General features: G+C 34.1%; 1 protein-coding gene across 3 annotated transcripts in view; it reads right to left on the reverse strand.

The window, feature by feature from the left end:
- The window catches only part of LOC149078981 (cell adhesion molecule Dscam1-like), a 265,953-nt gene that overhangs the window by 57,641 nt on the left and 188,881 nt on the right, over window positions 1-19,431 (reverse strand). For all 3 annotated transcript variants that reach the window (XM_089241228.1, XM_089241230.1, XM_089241229.1), the window contains exon 18: window positions 17,050-17,287. In XM_089241228.1, coding sequence (XP_089097354.1) covers window positions 17,050-17,287 — 238 coding nt within the window. The remainder of the gene's footprint in view (window positions 1-17,049; window positions 17,288-19,431) is intronic.

The raw sequence follows: 19,431 nt of genomic DNA on the forward strand, positions 1-19,431 counted from the left end.
GTAAAGAGCTTGTAGAAGGAATGACAAAATTTCACATTAATTATTCGACGCACTGAAAATGCTCGCAAAGTTGTCTAGCGCTGCACTCCTTCATTAGAACTATTCATGACGGCTATTAGATAGATATATTGGCGCAATTCCGTAGCTAATTTGCGTTCGAGTCGAAGTTTATATGACATCGCATCAGTTATGAGCGTTGTTTAGCGCAGATTTTAATTGCTAAGATGTTCCTTTCCGTTCGATACCTCTACTTACGTAAAGGAATATAAATGGTCTGTTTCTCCCTTCGAGAGATATCTTCTCCGGATGACTCAAGTGCATGCGGAATAAGGATTACCCTGAGTAATATACATTCCTGTAGATTGCGCATTGTGAATTCGAGTATTTCCTGGTAGGGGCTAGATAATCACGTACGAAAGTTAAGACGGCAAACAAAGCAACCATCAAGGTGGCTGAAGCAAGAAAAAAAAAAAGAACAACAACAATAAAACAATAGTAAAGAAACGGAGATAATAAATGTGGATGTCCGTAAAGAAAACTTTAGGATTAGATAATAGATTGGCCACTAAAATATGGTTGCCATTAATGTAAGTATGGATAGTTTTTCAATTTCTCCTACCACGTATATCATTTGCATTCCATATTGAACAGAAGTAGAATATGCGCATACAAGGTGTCTGAGGATAAAGGTATCCAGAGTAACACTGAGACTTACACTGAAATAACCGCACATTCTCAGTTATGAAAGTGTTGCGCCATCGATAGGGTATTACTTCTGGACTTTATCGCTAAACTAATATTACTGTTTTATTTTAGCTAAGACGTCTTTCATTTTCTGATTGCGTATACCGGCAAAAAACAAACACATTTACATATTTTTTCATTTTATTTAGAACGCGCCATCTATAACCTAGAATGCAATATGTGTATGTTACGGTGAATGTGTGCAAATCCTTCTATTATCCATAATCGCCGGTAATTTTGGTAAGTTTGGTAAATTTTCCTAAATTTATATATTGTATTTCACTATTTCCGGTGACTATGCATGATACCAAAGTGTCCTTGAAAAACGTGGGAAATTGTACTGAATTTGATCATAATAGTTTCCGGTTATTATGCAGAACTGTCATTTGCGTATAGATAAATATGATAAATAAGCAACATTGCCGTAATAAGATATATTTAATTTCGATGTGAGCCAAAATCTGGCCCTTTTATAATGAACTCTGAATTGTTCCAAACATCTCTGAAATAACCCTTATAATGAACACCTGTTTGATGAATTCTCAAATCAATCTCGATATATCACCAGCTCCTATTCAACAAATTTTAACTATCGTCATATACAACGAGCTCTTATTCAACACATTTAACGATAACACTTCGACACAATGATCTCTCCCTTAACAATTTAAAAAAAAAAGTTCAACAGATTCACACAGGCACAGGATTTGAAAAAAAAATCATATAAAAATTTATTAAATCGGTGTCTGATAGAATAATATCTAACATACTATCGAGACTCATTTGAGAATTTTTTCATATTTATGAAATTTGCCAATGACAAGAGAGAATTATGCACAATCACGGGCCAAAACGATAAATTTCAAGTACTTATCTAATTCACCAGGGTTCACTTGTGTATTATATATAACCACTTGGGAGAGTGATTTTTTTAGTATTCGAATTTATCAACGACTCTTCGGTATTATGCATAATCGCCGGTAAAAGTGATAAATTAATCAAACCTATCCAGGCGATTGGCGATTATGCATAATAACCGACGACGTATTTATTATAGTTACCGTTAGGTATATCAGATAATTCAGATTATAATGTTTTATTGTAAAAACTATCTCAACACATCGAAGTTATTTTTATATCATTTAGGGAAACGTTCAATCTTATTCATTTATATTTTTTGCACTTGAAGAAATGTTTGATATCGGCAGTTTATTGTAATTTTTTATATGCCAAAAAAAATCACATAAGTTCCGGCATTAAATTACTTCAGACATTTTATTCGAACAAAATACGGTCCCCAATTCAATTTCTCTGCTCGGCCTTATCGACTCTCGCACTATTTCCAAAGATTCAATTTAGATTAAAGAATTTCTCTCGAATTTCGTGATTTCTCACAAGTTTCCCAGTGACACAAAATGGACTACCGTGTGTGTGTGAACCAAAGAGAAATATTCCGATCATTCCCGAAGATATTTCATAATTTAATTCTTTGGCAGTCTATTCAAATAAGTAGCGTACATAAGAAATTTAATATACACAAGCGAATATTTATTTCCACTCTTATAAACACAAGGAATCTAGTAAAATTGCTTCTTGTGGTTCAAAAGCGTCGATCACGCACACACATAAAATTTCTCATTTCAAAGAATGAAGTACACGAACCACCTAAAATATATTGAATTTCGGTAGAAATATTTTTAAGAGACGTATGTATATTAATCATTACAATCTCCTTCAAAAAATTGCTACAAAAAATCCATATTTTTTTTTGTTTTTTTTTCCGATTTACCGTGAAAAACTATAATGAATATGTTATATTAACCGTTATAAATCCGGTTATTCTACATAATAATCGACGATTATGCATAACCACATGGCATTTTGGTAAATTTTCGTAAACTAACCACTTTTACCGGCGATTATGCGGTTATAAATCGACCTATGTAACATACTATACACAATTCACGCATATATCATATCATTATACCAGGGGTACGATCGTGAAATTTGTTATTTTTGTATCGGTGTCCGACTATATTCATCATAGGAAAGTATTACAAGACTCATTTGGAATACTTTTTCATATTTATCAAATTCACTAATTACGCTAGAGTATTATGTATAATCACAGATAAAAACGATAAATTTCAAGCATTTAACAAATTTAAAAACGTCACTTGGATATTATACATAATCACCGGTGAAAGTGTTGTTTTCAGCATTTATAAAATTTACCAACGGCGCTTGTGTAATACGCATATTTGCCGGTAGAACTGATAAATGTATCATACTTAACAGGACGATTGATAAGTATGCATATTAATTGGTATTATATCCAATTTATCACATTTACCGTAATAAATACGTATTAATTTTTCCCAGTTAGTAAAAATAGTAACTTAGTATTTCTTGGCAGCAGAGGGAGACTGAATTCCACCAAACTACATTTGTGAGCTCTCCAGGATAACACTTTATGCCCATGTAATAAGTTTTCATGTGTTCAACAAACAAATATCTATTACAAAATGCACAGAAAGAAAATTAACATTGTAAATGCAAAGAATGCAGGTCTCAACGGCTCGTTTCATTGGGATTTTGGAAGTACCATGGACCCATGGTGTAGGTGGAATGAACCAAATGTTTCGTCTGCATCAATGGTAAATATCTTCAGGGTAACAGGGTGCAATGAAATGATCTCCTAGGTTCATCAGATACGTTACAGGAGCATTACAACTGAATTAATTTGCATTTAATTCGGTTTTATGATAATATGCATAGACGATATCTTGAATATTGTCTTTTTGAAGCACGTACAAACAAACGAAAAAAAAAAAGAATGGATCTTCTTGAAGTAACATAAGCACTGTGGTAAACTTAAGTGAACCAAGCATCGCGGTGCACTTATTGTGCATCGATTACTTCAGTGAACCTGTCCTATATACACCTCACTAGTAGATCTTGAAAATGAGGACGCAACTATAACATCTCACTTTCTTTTCTTCCTTTTTAAAATCGAGTACAACTCTATTCTATCGTCCTGAGCAATGTACTACATATATAGCTATGCCAGAAGTGTGTATGTGCACCTAATAGTCTGACTGCGTATCTAGTGTTATGCATGAATTTAGCGCTGCCATCTACTTATTAAACTATGAATGGAGTGTAATGACTGAATATTTGTACCTTCGGGGGTCGGTTGTTCTCTGCGGTGAAATAATTTAATGGGAGAGATCATTCGCTCAACTAACATCTCAGTACACAACTATACGAAAAGAGCATATTATTAAGAGAATTATCATATAAAAATTAGTAGGATTTTGTAGCTGAAATTGAAGAGACAGCCAACTGCCTTACAAAAATACGTTAAATTTCTTTATGAGCTTGATATCCTCTCAGCTTGATCAGGAAGGCGCACAAGAAAAGTTTAGAGAACAATGTAACAATAGACAATTTAAACTTTCCAGCTTATCGGTTAATGTACCAACTTCCCCTCAATAGACGAGATAGAAAAGTCACTTAAAATCATATTTAGAGTGAGAATCCTGGAATAATTATCAATCGTATGCATAAAATAGCCATAATTCGACGAAATTAGTCGGGTGATGAAAATAAAAATAATTTAATTTAAAATATAATAAATAATAATAATAATAATAATAATAATAATAATAAACTTAAAATTATTTATTTAAAGACTTGTCTTCCGAGCATAATGTAGTAGTAAACTTTTACGGAAGAAATTTGAAGAGAAAAAATGATTAAATGAATTGCACGCATATTAGCTAAAAATGATTGCTAATCGTTTTTATTTTTTTTTTAAACTCACGCTAACTGAGACCCGAATGCTCCAACTAATTATTATAATATTAGCGGATTTCTCTCATGTTTTCCCAGTGGGATCCTTAAATTCCGTTTTTCCGCCACTACCGCTAATCAAATGAAGATTAATGCGTGCTTTCGGAAACAACTGCCATTAAAATCCTTTGTAGATGTTTGTGTTCAAAACCACCCACTCTTTACCCGATATCCTAGGACGATTCAATGACGCAGACTCGCGCAAAGACTCACACACAGGGAAGCTCACTCTACACTACTAGATGGATCGTTTCCTCTTGTAAAAGAGGGTTTTCAAATCGCTTGTGTCGGTGACAATCAATGGTTCCAACACTGTACGAGGTAAGCATTGAGACGACAATAAGTACCACGCCTTCCAACATTCCCAGCGAAGGGCTTCATGGAAATATTCGTTGGTGTAATTTCGTGTAGTTCGTTCGCTATTGAATATTTACTCACCGATTTAACATTTCTCGATTTATTCACAGCCACTACAACACCAAACAATCCAAAGCGAAATTGTATCAATGCGAAATTTTCATATCAAAATATATGAAAAATAATAATTTAAATGTGTATTATATATCAAATATACTAGTCAAACTTCATATCACCCGTGGTAGAAAGTCTTCGTTCAAACACGAAAACACTAGCAATGATACGTTTAAAACGCAAATACTAGATATTAAATAAAAGATGATTTTTTTTATTGAAAAAGTTTGGTAACATCAATCATTTTAAATACGGAATAATTGGAAAAAAATAATAAATTTATTCCAATGTGATCTTGGAAATCGATTTATGAACCAGCAACAACTCAGGAAAAAACTGTTCTATCAGCACTTTCTTGTGCAATAAGTGATGCATCACTGTTTTAAAAAAATATGTTGACTCGAAATGTGAACGAAATAAGTTTTGCGCAGTTGCAGGGTAAACAGAAAATGTATAAATTATGGATGCAGCGGATTTTTCATCATTATAACTTTTTACGAAGCGGTATAAGAGTTGGTTCCCAAAAGATATCTTTTATCGTGGAAGACGAAGTTACTCATAGAGCAGTTGCATCTTTAGAAAATATACCAGAGGAATGGTGAGATGTTTTTTTCCACGATGGTAAGACGCCTTGTCTTCCTGTACAGAATCTTACTTCTGTAATACGAAGTTAGTTGCTCCGTAAAACCATTTGTGGAAACTCAGAATCAAAAATTGTTCCTTGAGGTCCATGTAGAATTTCTGAAATCATAGTACACGCCACGATGCGAAGTTCTCCTAGTCCGTTGACTGTCATGTATGTCAAAAATAAGGTTTTTTGTCTTATTGATACACTAATCATCGAGATTTTCTTCTGTTCTTCTCCATACGAATCTATCGTAGCTGTCTTCAGTCCCCTAGCTGATTCTTGACTCGTTACTGAAGATTAGTTCTTTCAATCACTCATTTTTCAATGGACGTGTTTTCTACACCATTGCAACTGAAACCTGTACTGCTGTCAAGTAAAATTAGGTTTAGGTGTTGACTTGGAGTACCTAAATCCTTTTTCTCGCAATCTATTGTGAACGGTACGGTTGCAGATACCCAATCATTCAGCTGCAGCTGCTTCGAAGTGGCACGTTGATTTTTGTTAGCAGTTGCGACGATCAGTTTTCTATCACTTCTGTTTGTGGTAGTACGAGGGCGATGGAGTTCGAGACGAATTCTCTACACTGTCAGTCTTCTCATGTTTCATCCAAAGGCAGTTCACCTTACTTTGAGCGCAGTTGAAGAATCTTGCAACCTCTCGTTGAGAAACTATTCATTTTTTTTTTATCATTAGACAGATATCTTGCGAAAGAAATATCTTACACTTCGGGAAAAGTTGTAATGGGAAAAACCCGTTAGATTCTCTTTTTTGTAGTTATAAATTGTCTGGTTACACTGTGCCTGCCCGAAAAGTTTCGTTTGCATAATTCGAGTCAACACATGGGATTGAAACAGTGATCGAATAATTTTATTTTCAAAACTGATGTAATCGAGCATTTTCTTCGGGTGTTGCCAGAATATTAATCGATTTTCATTAGCAAATTAGAATAAATTTATGATTTTTTTATTCATTCCATAATTAGAATGATTTTTTGCACCAAAAAGCACTCGGAGAAAAAAGGATTATATTTTATTTTTGTTTTTCCGCGATTTAAACGTATCATTGCTACGGTTTTCGTGAATGAACAAACACTTTCTGCCAGGAATAGTGTAACCTTATGGACACGTGACGTTAGCTCGCTGATTTATGTAATTTGCACAACTAACATTCATTTAACTACTAATAATTCATATTTGCTGTCACGTTAGTGGATGAACTACATCAAGTTCTATTAGGTTTCGTAACTGTCGTTTAGTGGACAAGTCTCCGTGGTTAAAGGGCTTTGGTGAATTTACGCATCGACTCGACGTTTCTCTAAAATCTCTATCAGTGATTATCATCAAATGAAACAGCCTGTAATAAACAGAACGGAATCAAAACTATTATTGCTGACCTTACTGATTAAATTTGGGAAAATGTCCATCGATGGGCGTTTGAAGAACGCTCGTTAAAATATATTTATGTTAACGGAGATACGTTTTCCAGCTCTCTCTCTCTCTCTCTCTCTTCAAGTTCTTATTATTATACATATAATATTAGTAAACATTCTACATATTTTTGTAATATTTTGTGAGCATGTAGTTTTCTCTCGTGGAAACCAACCTTTCGGAAGGGTCAAAATCGCACAAGTGAGAAAATCTACTACATAATAGGATGCAACCTGTGGGCATGACAGTCCCCATATTGAGAAACGAGCATGTTATCATGGCACTACTTGAACGCTGGTGATGGGAATCTGGTTACATCTGGTTCTTCGTTTTCGACATCAAATTCGTATACTGAAGACGGAATAGGGATGATTGCCTCCACCCCTCCGCGTACAATGAAAAAAATGCTTTATTGACACATTATGGAAATTCACTCCCTGTTCGCTATGCATACCCTCAGTGATTCTTGCTCTTTCCCTCCCGTTTGAAGAACTTCTCTCCGCTTAAGCTTGACAGCCATCTCAAGGGTTAGTTTCATCTACTCTAGTTGTGCTGTAAAATGATCTGACGTCTTCCGCGCACGCTGACGAATTCGTACAGCCGATTATACTATCCATGTTTTCACACAATAAAAGTCACTTTTGGCAACACACTGCAAAGCTCTCTGAACAATTACATCAAACCCGCCTGACAGTCGAGTGTTTAGCGTGTTACCTTCAAGAAGGTCTGGGTTCGAATCTCGATTCGGGAATGGATGTCTTCTACCATCAACAAATTCCCTTGGGCAGATCAGATTTCTTGGGAATAAGTGATGATCACGTTATATACAACTGAAAAAAAAATAATACAGGAACTTTTAAACTTAATAGATATAATTGAATAAAACTCATAACTGAATTTCTTGAGTTATCAAGATATGTTTCAAGATTTGTTTATCCAATTCGAACTTCATGAAGTCCTATTTACCTAAAATGTTATCATCATTTTCTGTGGGAGGGGGGGGGGGGGAGTGCATTAGCGTGTATAATAATTGTAATATAATATTTACAATATAATATAATGTAATATTCATAATATAATATAATGTAATATTCATAATATAATATAATGTAATATTCATAATATAATATAATGTAATATTCATAATATAATATAATGTAATATTCATAATATAATATAATGTAATATTCATAATATAATATAATGTAATATTCATAATATAATTATAATATTTCGCTTCCAACTTTTTACAACTAACTTGAGAAACTCGGAAGGGAAATTTTTCTTCCTGATTGAGAAGTTAGATTCATTTTCTAATCTAAAATTTACTCTTTTTACTTCATAAAAATATTTTTTTTCATTCATGCTCTAATATCACTCCATCTCATAACCGAATCCTCGGAGAACGTCATATCATAAATCACATTAAGGAAACTAAATCGACTATTTTGCATATAAAAATCCTTGATGCTAAGCTATCTCCGTGTTCGGAGTAAGAAAGAAGAACTAATGTCAGTAGCAACAAACAAATGAGAGAAAACAAGATAATTTAAAAACAAAATTTTCTCAGTCAAAAAAGAAGGCATCAAAACAAGTGGGAAGTGATTCTACGTTACCGTTAATGTCACGAAAGTGGCATGGTTACATGAACGTTCAAATTTATAAACAACAAAAAAGAAGAAGAGATATACGAAAATTTGTGCAAAATATATGTTTAAGGCAAATAGAAAAGACAGCGAATAACCAAATAAGTAAGAAGAAAAAAGCAAAAAAAAACCTAATTTATGACTGCAGAATTTTCTTGGGGAAAAGAACCGAAGAGCAAAACATAAGGAGGGAAGGCAACTTCCAAGCTCAGCACAACATCAATTTAACTAAGAAACAAGTTCAATATTTTCTTTTCGCTCCACCACTGGATTTGAAAGGCTCGTAGGACTATAAATCTTATTTCTTGTCGAGTCATGCCATGAAGTTGGCTAAGTTGGATGAAAAAAGAAGGAGGAGAAAAAAATCGAGAAACGTACAAAGAAAACAAAACACACAAGGAAAAAAAATCATTACATTTAGGGGCGATATTTTCAGTGAAATCTGGCTTAAGAATTCGTAATCAGATATACGTACCTTGATTCTGTAATCGAACAAGACCTTCCGTATGATAAAACCTCAATTTTTGGACAACCATCTCATTTTCTCAACGTAATTTTTTTTTTTTTTCATTCGATGTTCGGGAATACAAGAACGCAATTCTTACCGATGTAAAAGACCGAAACGGGGTCGAAACTAAATCTCTCACGAGATCAAGATGCTTATCGGTGTGCTCGCCGTATTTTGTGTTTCTTATCTAGTGAATTTTTTTTTTATTTCTTGCTTTTCTCCATCTTTTACAGGGTGTAGACATTTTATGGATTTTCGTTAGATCTTATACGAGTGCGGCAGGATAGAATTTCTGGAGGCACGTAATATGAGGAAGGTGTGAGGTTTTCTCCTACGAAATAAATTGAACAGTATGAGTTTTCTTATATATAAAATTCTTGGATGCCATGAAAACACGTCTCTATGAGATGTAGGATAAGAGGGAGGCTATTCCAGTCGTGCATAGGTGTAGCATGATATTGGTTGACGAAATTTTTCCCAGTGGAGTTCGAGATTTTTCCTATTCTAATATATTCTAGTAGGTATGAGCCCCTAGGGATTTGTGCCTGATCATATGATATGCACCTCCCCAATATTATGATGTTTTGGTTCTAACAGAAAGTGCTTTCTGGAAGATTACTGTGCTTATAGTAGTCTGCATTTGATATAATTTAGCGTATAATAATGATGCTTTTATAAAGGATATATTGTTGAAAACCAAAATTATATGATAAGTACATTACACTCCATATTGAAAGAGAGGATTATTTTACAGATTTTTACTTTATAGAAATTACTTTCTAGCAATTGTTGGATCGAGTGATATGGTTTTTTAAATCTGCTGAATGAATGAGGAGCTGCATTGTTACGGGGTAAGAAGTATTAATTTGCAATTTATATTCATGTGAAAACAAAATGTGTGTGTGATTATATATAGTTTGTAATAGGAATCATACAGCGACAACGAATGGAGAGATTATAAGGACACACACATTTTTTTTACCAAAGAAACAGTTCAAATCCAAATTTTACCGCTACCTTGGAGATGCTATGTCCCATCTCTCGTGCGCCGACTATAACACCACGTTCAAACTCACTTAAATCCCGATAACCTGCCATTGTAGCAGCAGTAACCGATCTAACAACTACGCCAGACACTTGTTGTGTTATATAGGCTTTGCCGACCGCAGCGCCGTACTCTGATTGGTTATACATCTTTTTATTTGCATACGCATTCCTGTACCAATTTTTTTGGCTCTTCAGTTTATATAGATGATGGCAGCAGGAGTCCCGGATCAATGCTGTTTGGCACAAGTCGACATATAACATAGAAACCTGTAAAAAGCTACACTGTGGGGCGGCTCTAAAATAGACATTATTTTGTTAGTATCATACCGCATGTCATTCATTTTGATGATGAAATGAATTTTTAATGAAAAAAAAAAAAATTATGTCCAGAATTAAAAGTTATGTTTTTATTCTCATAGGTGGCAGCAGGGGTGTAAAGATGCTTCTCTTGTATAAAATAGGGCACATTATTTATGCACTACGACCACTGCTGCCACTTACAAAAATAGAATATACACATCGCAAATTATCCCATTTTCCGTATAGCGTATAAATATATTACACAGTTAGGTTAAGTAATTGTTCTCCGATAATTTCTTTCTTGGTGTGCTGATTTTTTCTCCCATTAATGCCTGTTCACGGAATTGTTCACTTGCTTTCACCTTTTCCCCTGGGACAATGTATTTACATCACCTAGTGTGACCGTGACTCTGTGCCTCTCGGTTTTTATCACTATCACTATCCTATCACTTGATTCCACCAGTCTAAATGTATGAAAAGGTTGGAGAACACCGGTTTAAAACTAGTTGCAACGTTACAATGCATTTTAGTTGAAAATTGAAATATGGTATTTTAGAATGCAGCAAAGAAAAAAAAACAATACACGTATTCATACAAATTCGTATGTGAAATTTGAATTCTTCTCTTGGTATAATTGCTAGGGGAAAAGAACTTTCACATGGTGTTCATAAATCAAAATATATTCCTGCATTTTCCTATATATCACGAATGATATTCTCATTCTTACTCTCACCGAGTGTCTTCGTACAGCTTTATTTATTTTAATTTTTTTCAGAATTTCCGCAGAGAATGTTACACAATGGGTGATCTCAAACCGAAGAGAAAAATGTATTTTCCTCTAAAAGCAATCAAATATGATAGATGTCGGTAGAGAAACTGATGATTCTTTATTTCCTATATTATTTTTCTTTCGGGATGTCATATTTTAAGTTCCTTTTGTGCTACTTTTCCTTACCACTTCTACACATCATTATTCTTCGACGTTTCTGCGCCAGAGCTACGCTCGATGTCGCACACATCAATCTCTCCCATTTCTCCTATACAATCGAAAGCAACAACCACCGCCACCACTACTTCTGCCTTGGATGCCGTAAACGTACGACCAACCAAATGACACTGTTTAATAACAAGTACACTTCGAGGAGGAAAAGGATGAGGGAAAAGAAACTTTCCTACACACGCTACCCATTCATGTTGTTGTTGTAGAGTCTTTAGTATGTATTATAAATGCCGATGTCTTATATATATAATGCGTATAGTGTAGATATATCGTTAAATCACTAATGGCTTCTACAAACGCGGGGATCACATAACATCAATTGTTTGTTGAAAGGATCGAGTTACGTTCCATTCCTCTTCAGAGTATAGATATTATTCAAAATATTCACTGACAGAAATGGGAATAAAACTTCTTTACAAAAGAAACACCAAAGATATTGTACACACTATATATATATATATATATATATATATTGTATAAAAACTCACAAAAAAATCATTTTATTATTTCACGTTGATAGAATCTAGATGTAATTATGATATTGCATGTTGGTGGGTAGAGTGTGGCATATTTTAGTAATTTTCATCTCACTGAAATCATTTATCTCTATAATTCTGAATAAAAGGTGATTCACACAGATATTATCTACTCATATACGCATTTCAAACATTCAAGTACTAATTTCTCTGCAACATTTGTACACAAATCAATTCTAAATATATTTTGTAAAAAAGTGTCTATCTTTATCTAAACTACATGAGTCTGTGGCGTGAATTTGGACTATAAACATACAAGTATATGTAAAAAGAAAAAATAAACGATAAATCATTTAGCTAAAACATTTCCTTAAGCTTTTTCTTCAAAATATTTATTTGTATTTACCTCTCAAGATATTTAATTCATTACAGCAATTTATAATTTCACACACTTTATGCACTTCTTTCCTTGTCAATTAAAAATCATAGTTATCAACACAACAAAGTTTAAACTGTTTGTTGGATATTGTTCAATAGAAAATTTTCAATATTTATTTAATACAATTATAATATTCGTCACCGAATTCTAATTGTTTTGATTCAATGATTCCGTTTCTGTTGCCCCTGACCTCTTCACTTTATGCATGTGAATTTCTTCTCTTGTTTTCTGTCTGTTATTATTTTGCTTTGTACTTGTAGTGAATAGACGGTGTTCTGTAAGGACACTTACATATGCTACCTTTATCTCATGAATCGTTAATCGTAGACGTATGATTTAAATTTAAAAAAATATTCTCAAAATGCGTTCAGAAATCACTGTACCAGTTTTGAGAGTTGGAATGCAGTGTGTTTAAAAATAGAATAAAAAACAATATCTACATTTTTATACGCCTCCCCTGTTCTCTAACTTCCCATTATAAAGTCATTGCCCTGTCTCTCCTAAGCCCAACAAAAAATCCATGTTTCCCAGTGCAATATCCGTGGAGATATTTGGATTCAAAAATTTGAGAAAGTTGGCAAACACGGCAGAAACTAACGGACAGTGCTACTTTATCCATTTAAGTTGTTATTTTCAATGTTTTTGTTGTTGGGCTCGGAAGAGGCACTGTGACAACTTTATAATTGGGAGTTAGAGGACAGGAGGATCGTATAAAAATTTAGATTTTCCATTTCAAAAAAGTATTATATTTCCACTCTAAAAACTGGTACAGGGTGATTTTTAATACATTTTGAGCCTATTAGTGAAAATAATAAAATGCAGACTTGATTAGTTACAGAAAAAAAATGTTCGAAATTATCATAAAAATATTGCATTTCTAACAAAAAAACAAGTGACTTTTCAACAACGATTTTCTGAGAAACTCAAATTAATTCTTAATTTAAAGAAATATATTTCAGAACTTTTGGTTTTCTAACACCAAACATTTTATGTTGTGTTCAAAATGATGAAAATAATTCTAAACAAGTTTGGTAGAGTGTTGTGTTGTTTCTTTTACCAGCAATATATTATTGCAAAGAAAATGCACTCTAGGCACTCAGATTGGGTATTCTTTGTTTACTTTTGTAGAGCTCTGTTAGTTATGTGTCTTGAATTGTTGGAAGTCATAGTTTTTATGATAAATTGAAAATAATGATGATTCAAGATATACAGAAGACTGGATGTTGTGAAGATATTTATTATTTTAGATGTTAATTTTTTAAGGAAGGAAAAAACGCATCTCTGCCTCTACCGGGAGTCGAACCCGGGTCCCTCGATTGCCGGACGAGTGCTCTGACCACTAAGCTACAGAGGAGATAGGGGTTTCCCTTCGCTACTCGTCCGGCAATCGAGGGACCCGGGTTCGACTCCCGGTAGGGGCAGAGATGAGTTTTTTCCTTCCTTAAAAAATTAACATCTAAAATAATAAATATCTTCACAACATCCAGCCTTCTGTATATCTTGTATTAACAAGTGGAGAGCGACATTCATGTCATATAATGATGATTATTGATTTATTTTTTGGATTTATAATTTTTCTTCGAAAGTTAAAGTAATCAAATTTAAATGTATTTGAATTCGATGAGAGCATATAATTATGCATTCTTTCAAAAATTTTGTCACTTTCTATGGTTAGTTTAGTTGAATCGGATAACAAAGCACTGGACTCTGTTAGAAATCATACAGTGTATTGTATATGCACATAAATATTTCACGGAAAATATTAATAATATAGAACTTTTCACTTTCACTTAAAATAATTTTTTTCCTTTTTTTCACATTTTTCGGTTAAATAATATTTTATTAAAATTTCAATGTTTCATGTATTTATTTGTGCATATTAGTGTGCGTTTCATTTGATGAGATTTTATCGGTTTCCATTGATATGCCTCTTATTCCGGCATACGCTTCTGTAAATCGTATGTAAGGCATGATCCGAACGATATACATGATATCCAGGAGATGTTGCAAGTGAATGTCTCACAGTGGTTAGTTTCCTCTTATTGATAAAAAAAACTATTTGAAAAATAACATTCGCTTTTAGAACAGATTTCCTAACCCAAAAAAAATTTTGATATAATCTTTATTTGCCTCTGATGTGCCAGCGGTGCTTCCATCTGTTTTCAGAACATTGAACTAAGCAAAGTAAGGTATGGTGGTGAAAATGGAAAAGTGGATTCTGAGAAGTGTCTGAATCGAATTTTTTGTGTCAACCTCCTGGAAAACTGAAGAAATTCCACTTCTGCTTTTATTTTGGACTCAATATTTCTATTTTTATTTATTTTTCGGCAAAGTTCCCTATAACTATTATCTCGTTCTATCCAGATTCTCGAAGCTGTAAAATCTAGCAATTTAAGCGATGTAAGCAATCCTATTCCTTCGCATTGTGGGTATCATCAACAACATATATACTGGTCAGCTAGCAACGCCTCTCATCAAAAACGTATCACATTTAGTTTTCTTCGTGCTGGCATCTCTGGCTGGATGTTTTTAAACGAAACGAAAAAAACGAACGATGAGAAAAAGAGGCCACTAATCTGAAAAATGTTGGTCCAAAAATTGGTAGAATGCGTAATAAGATGGATGTTGCTTATCGGAAAGAATTTCTTTGATTAAAAAGTGAATAGAAAACCCAGAGAATTTTATTTGTTGACCAATCATTGGCAGGCATGCAGCGAGTGAATTGACACACATCTGATCTATGGAATACAGCCAACTACTGGCCAAAAGGGGGGGGGATCAACTGTGCTGCCATCTATCTTTCTATTTTACAGACGCAATCTTCAAAACCCTCACATTCTCAATATTCACTGAAATTAACCACACGGAGATATGATAATGATGATTATTTTTTTTTTAACAGTAAATGAGATTCAAGATAAATCACTATCCTTGCGGATATTTAGAATCCTGGTTCGAACAATGTTGACGACACACTGATGGTCGGTTGAAGTATGGTTTCACCTTCAACAGTGAATACGAGATGGTCTTTGATAAATTCCTCGGCATACACCATATATAAGACGGTACTAAAAAAAAATATCTACAAATCTAGAATCATCCCCTTCCCCTTCCGAATTTGAAAATTTGTAGAAAAGCATAACAGCACTCTGAGCACATAATATACTTACCTACAGCCGGCTACACATTACACACATATAATTCTCTGACGGGAGAAAATTGGACTAACATGCCCATGCCACAGGATTCCCATCAACGTGAATTCACCACGGCACTGACGTGACGTGCGTCAGGGTAGCGTGCAGCCGTCTTTATCATGAATGAATTAAGTATATAACACAACACTTTCACACACGTATACACTTTTACATGCACGTATCCTCACAATACATGTGTGGATACGCGCATGTGTTGTATGTGTGGTTTCATAATAGTAGATATCCACTATATACATAATAACAGGGAATTATGAATTATCGCAAATCATTTCATTCAGTTTGATAAATTTATCACTTTTACCCATAATTATGCATAATATACCCAAGAGTCATTTGTAAGTTTGAAAAATGCAAACTTATCGCTTTAACGGTGATTTGGCGTACAACCCTGGCGTATAATTGGTGAATTAAATAAATATTAACGAAAGCGGTAGTATGTTTGCTAATTAGTCGCGAAATCAAATTCAATGCATTTCATCATTTAGCAATTTTTTACTTGAAATCATGTCCCCGTGTGAATAATTCTGTCGATCTCGGCACTGATTTAGCGATTTCTTATCGAATTAACAACTAATAATATCAGTTTCTTCTGATTCGTTAAATCGGGATTCTATTGTTGTTGTTGTTGTTAATTTTTTTTTGAAACCAAAAGTAGGATTTTCCAAGATTTAGGTATCGGAGTTCGTTAGTTATATCAAGGTCCGGTTTCAGAATCCGTCGAATAGGAGTAAATCATAGTTGTTACTAAATGCTGATTGAGCATAATAACTGACAAATGCGATGAATTTAATAGGTGGTTTATCATGTTTAGCAACGAAGCTTGGGTAGTGTACATAATCACCGGAAACAGTTATATTTTCGCAGCATTCATCAAATTGACCAACGGCACTTGGCATTACGCATATTCACAGGTAAGAGTGGCAACTTCAGGGAAATTTATACAAATAACCAAAACGGCCGTTGATTATGCATGAAAGCTTCGACAAATATGCTGAATAACCGGATTTATCACATTTACCGTATCATATAGAGTATATGCAATCAAAATTCATCATGAATGCTTTAATGAAAAATTGGTTCACTTTTTGTTCTTGCTTATTTATTTTTTCGACAAAATATTTTCTAATGCCATCTTATACCTACGGCTTAAATACTTGAATTTCCACCAAATACATATACGGTGTAAATAAATTTTGCAAAAATAAAAATAATTTTTAAAATGTAAAAATAAAAAAAGTTGAGTATTGAAATAATATGAATGGAGAGACTGAACTGTCAAATGATGCTTACCGTATTCGAGAGTCTGAGCTGTGATCTCCTCAGAATACGGACCGGTGCCAGCTTTGTTGAATGCTTGCAGTCTTATTGCATATTGGGTGAAGCGCTGCAAATTCGATAGAGTAAACTCTTCTCCCGGATTTCCAGAAGCATCCAAAGTTTTGTACGTATACTGTTCAGGAGCTCTAAGAACCTTGTAACCAAGGTAATAACCTTTAACAGATCCTCGAATTAAATCCTTTGGAGGAGCCTTTTAAAATAAAAATTTTTACGTTCATTTTTTGATTTTTGTCATCTGATATTTCATACATATTAACATTTTTTTTTTCTTTTAACAATCATATATTTGAAGTTTCAGAATTTATAGCAAGATGCATTTGTAACAAAATATAAATATATGCATTATTTTGGAGACAAAATACTCTGTGAGTACATAAGAATTTCATCTTTTTTATTTATGAAACAAAAATAAACGATAAAAATGTGTAAGAAATCCTCACAAATTTATGCGGAAATGAATAATATGAATTTTCAAGAAATGTAAGAAATGAGATCATTCATGCTGCCATCTATTGAGGAAAACAGGAGAATGAAGCCACACGCAAAGTTCACCTAGTTTAGAAAGATGGCAGCACCTAGTGATTTTTTTTTGGATTGCATTTATTTATAAAAGAGGCACCAATTAATGATCGTAAACCAATAGCCCGAATCTTATTCGAAACCAATCAGATGATTATTTTTAATTATCTGCCAGAAAATTACCAAATCTGACCTTTTCCTGCTGAGACTTTTTCTCTGTTGATAATATATTTGCATGTGGTATGTGGGTAATAGTCATTTGTCCACTCATTAATACAATTCAACTTTCACTTTCTCTCTCGGTCGGTGTGCAAAATTCACAGCTATCATTAAAATAGGGCTCAGAATAAGGGTGTCTACAGGTCTGTGAGGAAATCAACAGTAAATATAAAATAATCGCAAAAAGACTATAAAAAATTTTTGCCGATAAAACTGAAACTATAAAACAATACATTTAATGGAATGATTCTCAGAGAAAAATTTAAATTTTTGGTTAGTTTTCTTTCAAAGGAAACGCAGCTGTGCTCACGAACGTTTCACTAGTATGGCGTATACACCGTACAGATACACAGAAACAATGTTCTCACATATGTAAGTTTTTTTTCTTTTGCCGCCTGTATTCAAATACTCGTTCGTAATGATGACAAAAAAAAAAAAAATAACGAAACCGATGTGCCGCCATCTAACACCATATTGAGAAATTACAAAAGTTCTTCTAATTGATAGTAGATGGCAGCAGAAATTTCTCAACTCATTTATGTTTTGTTAGTCAGCATAGAGAGAGAAAATAATTCAATTATTCATACTTCTTGTGGTGGATTAACGGCCGTATTCACCAACACAGTTTAAACTACAATCGCAGGTTAAACGATCAGCGATCGACACGGATTGGTTAAAATCCTTAATTTAACCAATCCGTTTCGATCTTCAATCCTTTCACCTGCGATTGCAGTTGAAACTGTGTTGGTGAATACGGCCGTAAGAGTTCCAAAATTCGCCATTGTTCTTTTTGTTGATGTTGAATAAACAAAACTTGAGTTGACAAATATCTGCTGCCATCTACTGCCAATTAGAAGAACTTCCATAGTTTTTCGAAGATTCATTTTACACATTTTCCTTTCATCATTATCTACTCTATAATATACAGTAAAATCACAAACTCGGAAAGGGCCTGTTTCTAAGCAACCGAAGTGACGATTTTATGTTACGTTTCTGAGTGCCGGAAATCTGTTACGTTTTTGTGTTACGGAAGTCGGTTACGATTTTGGGCCAAGTATTCATTTAACTCTAGCATATATCGGGACCCATTTCACCCATCGGGACCATGTTATGTGCATGTACCGAGAGGCTCCCACATCCTACAGCAGGGCCCTTAAGCTGGAATTTAGATGGCGAACCCCCAAACCAGCTTTTCAGGACCCCCCCCCCCCTGTGGTTAATTTATAGTGTGAAAAATCAAAAAGTGATAACAATAGTTGTGGCCCCTGTCAGCCCTGCTCTTCTGGGGGAGGGGGGGTCATGCCGAGAGGTATGTATACGTATAATATACATATAACAGCAGTGCTCCCAACACACAGGGTTGGAGTACCCGGGAGGGATTGCACGTATACCTTCATGAGAGAGTTAAAAGTTTTCAGTTCCAGGGCCCTTGATGGATCTCATTGTTTTCTTGCTGCTTTAACGTAGAACAATTTGCGATAGCGGAAGCAAAAGATATATCCAGTCTGGGGGCACCACGAAATTTGTGAATTCGGTCACGAGTAGTTGCGTGGGGGCCCTGGATTTTATTCGATGGTAAAACGAATACAAATGAAA

Source organism: Pholcus phalangioides, unplaced genomic scaffold (genome assembly GCF_987345545.1).
Source record: "Pholcus phalangioides strain wild (caught in Gottingen) unplaced genomic scaffold, Ppha-v1.0 ptg000013l_1, whole genome shotgun sequence".
NCBI lineage: Eukaryota > Metazoa > Arthropoda > Arachnida > Araneae > Pholcidae > Pholcus > Pholcus phalangioides.